The sequence below is a fragment of the Quercus suber genome, unplaced genomic scaffold, assembly GCF_002906115.3.
Source record: "Quercus suber isolate HL8 unplaced genomic scaffold, Cork oak 2.0 scaffold_30, whole genome shotgun sequence".
NCBI classification, from domain to species: domain Eukaryota; kingdom Viridiplantae; phylum Streptophyta; class Magnoliopsida; order Fagales; family Fagaceae; genus Quercus; species Quercus suber.
In genome coordinates, this window is record NW_027069495.1 from 2198061 (window position 1) to 2206870 (window position 8810).

General features: G+C 46.7%; 3 protein-coding genes across 3 annotated transcripts; 1 reads left to right on the forward strand and 2 right to left on the reverse strand.

Annotated features, from left to right (window-relative positions):
* Positions 1-366: 366 nt before the first annotated feature.
* LOC112010771 (uncharacterized) lies at positions 367-1847 on the forward strand. Its single transcript, XM_065770414.1, has 2 exons — positions 367-876; positions 1122-1847. The coding sequence occupies exons 1-2, from the start codon at positions 367-369 to the stop codon at positions 1845-1847; spliced, it is 1236 nt and encodes a 411-aa protein (XP_065626486.1).
* A 4098-nt stretch (positions 1848-5945) lies between these two features.
* On the reverse strand, positions 5946-6356 carry LOC136066306 (uncharacterized). The gene has a single exon (XM_065770415.1). The coding sequence runs from the start codon at positions 6354-6356 to the stop codon at positions 5946-5948; it is 411 nt and encodes a 136-aa protein (XP_065626487.1).
* Positions 6357-6644: 288 nt separating this feature from the next.
* LOC136066307 (uncharacterized) lies at positions 6645-7424 on the reverse strand. Its single transcript, XM_065770416.1, has one exon. The coding sequence runs from the start codon at positions 7422-7424 to the stop codon at positions 6645-6647; it is 780 nt and encodes a 259-aa protein (XP_065626488.1).
* Between the last annotated feature and the right edge of the window lie 1386 nt (positions 7425-8810).

Genomic DNA, 8810 nt, shown 5'->3' on the forward strand with positions numbered 1-8810 from the left:
TCCACAGCCTTTCAGGCTCCCAAGTTCGTGATAAAGGCAAAAGATCCTCGGCTCCACCGTATCAGTGTAGTCTTTGAGGGATTCATCGTTCCTGAGGGCACCCCTATTCCTAAAGGTGAGCCCTTCACTGAACCATCGCCTGAGGCCACTCTTTCTATAGGAGCTTCATCATCACGCTCCGTCCCCCCAAAAGTGAGAGAAGAAGAAAAAGAAAAAGAAAAAGAGGCCGAAGGAGAAGAAGAAGAGAAAGAAGAAGAAGAAGGAGAAGAAGAAGACGTCTTAGGAGGACTTGTAGAGTTGCCTTATTCTGCCGACTAATTTGAAGTTTTTAATCGACCCCAATCTCCTGAAGTAACTTCCAGGAAAATGGTTATCCAAAGGAGAAGTCAGAGGAGTTTGAAAGATGTAATTGAGGGTCAGCCTGGCAGGGTGGTGGAAAAACAAGTTCAGGTCCAACCTCCATCTCTTCCCCCTCCATCTCCTCAGTCGTCCCAACCAACTGTGACTGAGCCCAGTGATCCGAAGAGGAGGAGAGAGCCGAAGGGCAAAGAAGTGATGGACACAGGGCGAACTCACACTACCAGTGAGGGTGAGGACCAAAGAACTGCCAAGCAGCAGAAAACAAGTCATGAGACGCAGCGAGAGATGGATAAAACAACCACCCAGTCCTCGGATCCCGAGGCTTGGCTCCCAACCCCTATGCTCGATAAAAGGCCTCTAAAGGAGGATGCTTCAATTAGGGACTTTAGTGGCGGACTTGGGTGCCGAGTTGCCTCAGCACTAGAGGAAACACTTCTTCTTCCCAGGGACATGGCTGAGCTGAGAGCGATCAAGACGGACGAGGTCTTTCAGAACACCAAAAGATATTTGGGCATGGTACGATGCTTTAACCATTACATTATTATTTTTATTTCATTATTATTATATATATATATTTCTTCTTCTTTTTTTTTTTTTTTTTTTTTGTGCATATTTTTAATTCCCTTTTTTTCTAGGCCGTTTAAGCCACCTTCAGGCTGGGGGGGATAGCCAAATCCTACTACGGTCAAATAGACGAGGACAAGAAGAAAAGGATATCAGCTGTACGCACACTGAATGCTTCCGAGCAAAACATTGCGCAGCTGAAGAAGAAGTTAGCAGCCGAGGAAGACACTCGGAAAAGTGCTGATTCAGCTCTAGCGGGGTTCCAAAGACAAGCCGAGGACCAAGGGCGGCTCCTGCGTGATGCCAACGCCCAGCTAGCAACCTCTAAGGAACAGGTGCTGACCCTACAGAAACAACTGGAAGAAGTCCAGAAGCTTAGAGACCGAGCTGAGAAAGCCAAAGCCGAGGCTGAAAAAGGAAAAGACGCCGCTGAGCAGCAGGGTTACAATGTGGGCGTTGCTGAGACAGAGGAGACTTTCCGAGCTGAGGTGCCCGTCGTGTGCCGGGAATACTGTACCCTGACTTGGCAAGAGGCCCTCGACCGAGCTGGAGTTGAATCTTCCTCAGAGTTGAGGAAACCTGAAAATATCTACTTCCCCCCAGCTATTCGGGCCTCCACTCCCTCCACTCCAATAGGGGAGGTATCTGTTGTCGTTGATGAGCCACCCGAGGAAGTTCAGACTCGGGCTCCTCCCACACTCAGTCAGCAGGAGCAATTACCAGTGCTTGGAAAAGCAAAGGATCTCTCCTCGGCCACAGAAGTAGCAAGGCTCAAAGACGAAGTGGCCTCTCACACTTTTGAACAGTCCTTAGCCTCAACTACCCTGCCTGCCGGAAACGCTCCCCCGGCGCAGGGAAAGGATGTTCCTCATGAGGTAGCTGGCAAAGCCCCTCCCAAGCTCCAAATAAAGCTAACCAAATAGTTGCTCGCAGTTAAATTCCTTTTAGTGTCTTTTTTTTTTTTTTTTTTATTTATTTTTTATCTCCTTTCTTTTTGGCAAGTTATAAGAGACATCTGGGGGTTCGTTCATTATCCATATAATTTCATGTATGGTCGTTCTTTATTACTTACATTTGTTTATCTACTTTCCTTGCGCTCTCGGACTGTAAAAAGGATAAAAGTTGACATGATAGGGAAGAATCATAACTTTATATTCGATTATTGAAAACTCAAAGCAGGCTATAACAGTGACCTTTGCGGTTTTATAAAGGCTCCCTGTAACATTCATTAGGAAATTACACTTACTTAGGATAGCATTTTTACATTTCATCTAGAGGGGTACTAATCCCCTTGAAGTGCTTTAAGTGATGCTCATAGCATTTACTTCGATGTGTATCTCCAGTGACACGAACCCCCTTTTTAGAAGACCTTGATTCCAAGTAAGTTCAATATCTAAATAGTTTGTTATAGCTTAGTTTCAGTTTAATACTTACATTCATAGTATACTTAATTTCCGCTAAGTTGTGGTCCGAGGACCTGACATGACTTAGTTTCTGTTTAATACTTCCATTCATAGTGTACTAATTTCCACTAAGTTGTGGTCCGAGGACCTGACATGACTTAGTTTCTGTTTAATACTTCCATTCATAGTGTACTAATTTCCACTAAGTTGTGATCCGAGGACCTAACATGACTTAGTTTCTGTTTAATACTTCCATTTATTTTAGAAGCACATATTGCGGAAGCAAGATAAGTTATAAAGGAAAGTAAAACATAACTTGTTAATAATAATACCTTCTCAGGTTGCTTACATTCCAGGGATGAAGTATGGTTTTTTCATCTAAATCTTCTAAATAGTAAGCCCTTATCCCCGCAATAGATGTAATACGATATGGCCCTTCCCAATTGGGCCCCAACTTTCCCCAGGCTGGGTTTTTGGTATTTCCCAAGACCTTCCTCAACACCAAGTCTCCCGGAGCTAATGGCCTTAGTCTGACGTTCGCATCATAACCCTGCTTCAGCTTGTGCTGGTAGTACGCTAGTTGAACCATACCTTTTTCTCGTCGCTCATCTATTAAGTCTAGACTTTTCCTTAACAGCTTATCATTCCCATCCGGAGTGAAATTACTGGTTTTCAGTGTCGGAAAGTCAGTTTCAATAGGGATCACGGCCTCAGCTCCGTACGTCATTGAGAATGGGGTCTCCCCTGTCGATCGTCGAGGCGTCGTCCGATACGCCCAGAGAACATGCGGGAGTTCTTCCACCCATCTTCCCTTTGCATCATCCAACTTTTTCTTAAGTCCCCCCACTATGACTTTATTGACAGCCTCGGCCTGTCCATTTCCCTGTGGATAGGCTGGGGTGGAATACCTATTTTTTATCCCCAAGTCGGAGCAATACCTTCTAAAAGCCTTGCTATCAAATTGCAGACCGTTGTCCGAGATGAGAGTTTGAGGAACCCCAAATCGAGTAATGATATTCCTTAATAGGAATCTTTTGACGTCCACATCCCTGATGTTAGCCAGAGGCTCTGCTTCAACCCACTTCGTGAAACAATCCGTGCCAACCAGCAGGTACTTCTTATTTCCTACTGCTCTAGGGAAAGGGCCGACGATATCCAAGCCCCACTGAGCGAAAGGCCAAGGACTAGAAAGAGGATTGAGAACTCCTCCAGGCTGATGAATATTTGGTGTGAACCTTTGGCATTGATCGCATTTCTTTACATATTCCTGTGCTTCCTTTTGCATGCCTGACCACCAGTACCCTTGGGTGATCGCCCTATGAGACAAAGACCTTCCCCCAGTATGACTGCCACAAATTCCTTCATATAGTTCTTCTAGCAGATCCTCCGACGCTTCAGGGCGTACACAGAGCAGATAAGGCCCAGAGTAAGAGCGTTTGTACAACTTCTTATCTTCGAATAGCCAAAATCGGGGAGCCTTCCTCCGTATCTTTTTTGCCTCTGATCTGTCCTCGAGCAGTGTATCCTTCTCAAGGAATAGTATTATAGGATCCATCCAGCTACGCGCTGAATTGACTTGATTAACTTGTAGCGTTTTTGTTGTTCCTCGGGTAGGGGTGCCCAAGTCCTCGATCATGATCATCCGAGGTAAGTTTTGAGCCGAGGAGGTGGCAAGAGTAGCCAGAGAGTCTGCATAGGCATTTCCACTCCTGGGGACATGGGTTATTTTAAAAAATTCAAATTTAGCTTGTATATGCCTAACCTGGCTCAAGTATTCCTGCATTCTTGTATCTCGAGCCTCTAATTCCCCTCTGACCTGGCCCACCACAAGCCCCGAGTCTGAGAAGATTTCCACAGCCTTTCCACCCAGCTTATCGACCATCACCATTCCTGCTAGTAAGGCTTCATACTCCGCTTCGTTATTAGTGGCTGAGAATCCCAGCCTAAGAGACTTCTCAATGATGACTTCCTCAGGAGATATCAATACAAGTCCTACTCCAGACCCCCGCTGATTTACTGCCCCATCCACATACACTGTCCAGGGTAAGATAGGTTGCGCGGAAATGAGGCCAACCGATTTTTCGTCCATGCCACCTGGGCTTGTCTCTGTCTCTTCAAGACCTTCAGCAAACTCGGCCACTAGATCGGCAAGCACCTGACCCTTCACGGAAGTACGGGGCATATACTTGACATCAAAAGCCCCTAAAATTGTGCCCCACTTGGCAACCCTACCAGTATAGTCTGCACTTCGGAGTACGGCTTTGATCGGATATTGAGTCAGGACAACCACTGTATGTGCCTGAAAGTAATGGGGAAGTTTTCTGGTGACGTGCACCACTGCTAAAATGGCCTTTTCCAATGGCAGGTAGCGTATTTCAGCCTCATGAAGAGACTTACTCACATAATAGACTGGTCGCTGTACTCCATTGTCCACTCGTATCAGAACAAAACTAATCGCATAAGTGGTGATCGCCAGGTAGGAAAAAAGAACTTCGTCTACCTTGGGGCTAGACATGATGGGTGGCCGAGATAGATACTCCTTTAGCTGCTGAAATGCTAAGTCACATTCCTCGGTCCATTCATATCCTTTCCACTTGTGGAGCAGTAAGAAAAAAGGCCTGCACCTATCCGCCGATCTGGATATGAATCTATTCAATGCGGCGGTCATCCCGGTCAGCCTCTGGACTTCCTTGGGATTCTGAGGTGGTTGCAAGTTAGTTATGGCTCTAATCTGGTCAGGGTTAACTTCAATTCCCCTATGGGTCACCATGTAACCCAGGAACTTACCTGAACTTACCCTAAATGAGCATTTGGATGCGTTCAGCCGCAGTTTGTGCCTCCTTAAAATCTCAAAAGTGTGGTTAAGGTCTGTCACGTGCTCGGCCACCACCTTACTCTTCACGACCATATCACCAATATAAATCTCAATATTTCTGCCCAACTGCTGCTCAAACATTTTCGTCATCATTCTCTGGTAGGTAGACCCCGCGTTCTTCAAACCAAAGGGCATTACCCAGTGGGAGTGAGAAAAGCGGTCTTCTCCTGGTCGTCCAATGCGAGTGGGATCTGATGGTAGCCTTGAAAGACGTCCAAGAAACTCATCCGAGGATGGCCCACTGTAGCATCCACCAACTGATCTATACGGTGCATAGGGAAAGGGTCCTTTGGGCACGCTATATTAAGGTCCGTAAAATCAACACACACACGCCACTTTCCATTTTTCTTTTTCACTACAATTGTATTGGCCAGCCACTGAGGATAAAATACTTCCTTGATTGCCCCAGCCTGCTTTAACTTGGTCACCTCGTCTTTAATAGCCTCGACATGTACCCTGGACGGTCGCCGAGGTGGTTGTTTCTTTGGAATACACGAGGGGTTGACATTCAGATGATGACAGATGAACTCCGGATCCACTCCCGGGGCTTCATAGGCACTCCATGCAAACACATCAACGTTTCTTCTAAGAATTTCGACCAACTGTTCTTTCTCTAACAAAGGCAACTGAGCCCCAACCTGAAAATACTTCTTTGGATCATCATCAACGTTCACCCTTTCCAAATCTTCACACCTCATTTCCTTTGGGGATGTGCCGAACTGGGCTCCCTGAACCCTTGATTGCTATAAATCACCCTCGGCTATAGCCGAAGTGCTTACCTCTGGCCGATGTTGAATGGCCATTATCATACACTGCCTAGCCATGTTCTGGTTTTCCAAAATCTCTGAAACCTCGCCCCCTGAGGGATACTTCACTTTTTGATGAAGAGTGGAAGAAACAGCCCCCAAAGCATGCAACCATGGTCTTCCCAAAATAGCCGTATACGGAGAAAAGGCATCCACCACAATAAAATCTACCTCCACCATATCTGACCCAGTCTGCACGGGTAATCTAACCATTCCCAACGGGGTGACCGATTTGCCTTCGAAGCCTAGCAGCGGGGAACTATATATTGTCAGGTCTTCAGGTTTCAAATTCAGCTCCCTGAATAAATCAGGGTACATCACCTCGGCGGCACTTCCATCATCAACCATCACTCTCTTAACGTCATACCCTCCAATCCTAATCGTAACCACCAAAGCATCATCATGTGGTTGTATGGTTCCTCTCTTATCCTTTTTTGAGAAGCCTAACACCAACGAGGCGACAGGTCTGGCTCTCTTCGGCCTCGAGTTGGAGTCCTCCTCCGAGCACTAAGACACAGACATTACCCTGGAAGGGCAAGATCCAATTCTCCCTAGGGCAGCGAATATAACGTTTATCGTGCCCAAAGGAGGTCCCCTTGAGGCATCCCCCTGAAACGCCGAGCCTACGTGGCCTCCTCAGCCGCCGGACTGATGCAGAAGTTGGGTCAACTTTCCCTCCTGCACCAACTGCTCTAAGTGATCCCACAGATTGTTACAATCTTCGGTGATATGTCCGTGGTCTTGATGGTATTGGCAGTAAAGATTCCGATTACGCTTCGCAGGATCCCCCGCCATCTTATTGGGCCACCTAAAGAACGGCTCGTTCTTTATCTTCTCCAGAACTCGCTGCACTGGTTCTCGGAACACGGCGCTAACCACCTGGGAGTTGGCAGGCCCTGACTGCCCCCCAAAATCCCTCCGAGGTCGGTTGTTGTTGTACCGGTCCGGCCTGAAATCCCTCCTCTCTTGAGTTACTGTTTTAGACTTTCCTCTGCCTTGCATCTGATCTTCCTCTACTCTTCTATATTTATCTATCCGATCCATAAGCTGACGTACACTAGTAACAGGCTTGCCAATCAGAGACTTCCTCAGACCGTGCTCAGTTGGAAGACCTTCCTTAAAAGTATTCATAGCCACGTCATCGTGAGCCCCATCCACCTCGTTGAACATTTCCCAGTATCTGTCTGAGTAGGCTTTTAGGGTTTCCCCTTCTCGCATAGACATGGACAGTAGCGACCCCAAGGGTTGAACAACCCTGCTACAAGTAATAAAACGAGCACCAAAGGCCTGGGTGAGCTTCTCAAAAGAGTCAATAGTATTAGTTCTCAAGCCATTAAACCATCTCATCGCCACTAGGCCCAAACTAGATGGGAAAACCTTGCACATTAAGGCTTCATCCCTGGCATGAATAGCCATTCTCTGGCTGTAGTGGCTAACATGTTCCACTGGGTCTGTTCGACCATTATAAATGGTGAACACAGGCTGGTGGAATCGCCGAGGAAGACTAGCGTCTTCAATATGTCGCGTGAAAGGCAACTTGGATACCTGATTCAAAGCCTTGTTCAAGGCATCATTCCCCTGACCCTGGCGAGTCGGGCTCTTATTTCTTCACCCACGGTGGTACTCCTCCTCACACGAAAAAGATTCGCTGGGTGGAGTTCTCGACCTCTGCCTGTAACTAGCGTCATCCGACTCCTCAGAGGAGTGCTTAGAGATATGAGCCTTACGCCTTCGTCGCTCATATCGCAATTCCCTCTTCAACTTGTTAACCTCACGCTGTAAATTTTCTCCGCTCTTTATAGGGGAAACATGGCCTTTCCCCCGAGAGCGGCTTCTATTTGTATGGGTTGTTCGGGTACTCCCCTCATGATCACCCTCGAGTTCGTGGTCTACCAACGGATTACTGTGCTGAGAGCCCCTAGACTCTGCCTGGTGCTGATTAGCATTTGCCTGTTGCGGGCCCGTCAACGGTTGTTGCGGTACTCCCTCTTCCATCGTGAGTATCACACCTGCCCTTCCTTCTCAACAGATCAAGTTCTTCCCACAGACGGCGCCAATTGTAGGGACTCGGTTTGGATTGACCCTGAGTATGAATGGGTTTTCAGCCCAACAAGCCCAAACAATAAATTTTTAGAGTATGGGTCCAAGAACTAGTACTGTGTGACAGGAAAGGTTCTACTAATCAAGTAACAAGGGATACTTTAGGTTCATTCCTTGAGAAAATCTCTCCTCGGCTCTCTTTCAATCAGTCTCTCTCTTCTTTTCTCTTTTTTCTGCCAAAAGTCCTCTATTATTTCCTTCGTTCCTATGTTATATACTCCGTTCTCCCCCCGTTTCCATTGTACACGTGTAGTTCTTATCTTGGGAGCTCCTTTTTGTCCCATCCAGCATAGTGGCCATAAAGTTGCTTAGTTACTGTTCAGGTATCACCTCCACATTAATGCGGCCAGAGTGTTAGCTGGAAAGCATTTAATGTGGAGGTGATGGCCTCAGAAGGTATTTGCTACCTTCCCTGACGCCCCCTTAAGTTATATCCAATTTTTAGTTCAGATACAACTTGGCGGAGTCTCCCCAATAACATGAAAGTTACATTCACCTCGGACTTTGGCGTCCTCGGACGTGTGTTATGCCGCTGTATACAATATCTACTCGTTTCTCCTATATTACCCATTGAGTAATAATAAAACTTTTTTAGACTATCCTCGGATAACGAAGTGTCCTCGAATTGGGCCGTTGGGCACCGAGCCCACTTCTGAGGATTACTATCCTTTTTTAACTAACAGGCCCCACATTTAGAAAATC

Coding starts and splice junctions, on each gene's coding strand:
- LOC112010771 (XM_065770414.1), top strand. CDS start 367: ATGGTTATCCAAAGGAGAAGTCAGAGGAGTTTGAAAGATGTAATTGAG. Junction 877..1,121: donor CCAAAAGATATTTGGGCATG/GTACGATGCTTT, acceptor AACATTGCGCAG/CTGAAGAAGAAGTTAGCAGC.
- LOC136066306 (XM_065770415.1), bottom strand. CDS start 6,356: ATGGTTGATGATGGAAGTGCCGCCGAGGTGATGTACCCTGATTTATTC.
- LOC136066307 (XM_065770416.1), bottom strand. CDS start 7,424: ATGGCTATTCATGCCAGGGATGAAGCCTTAATGTGCAAGGTTTTCCCA.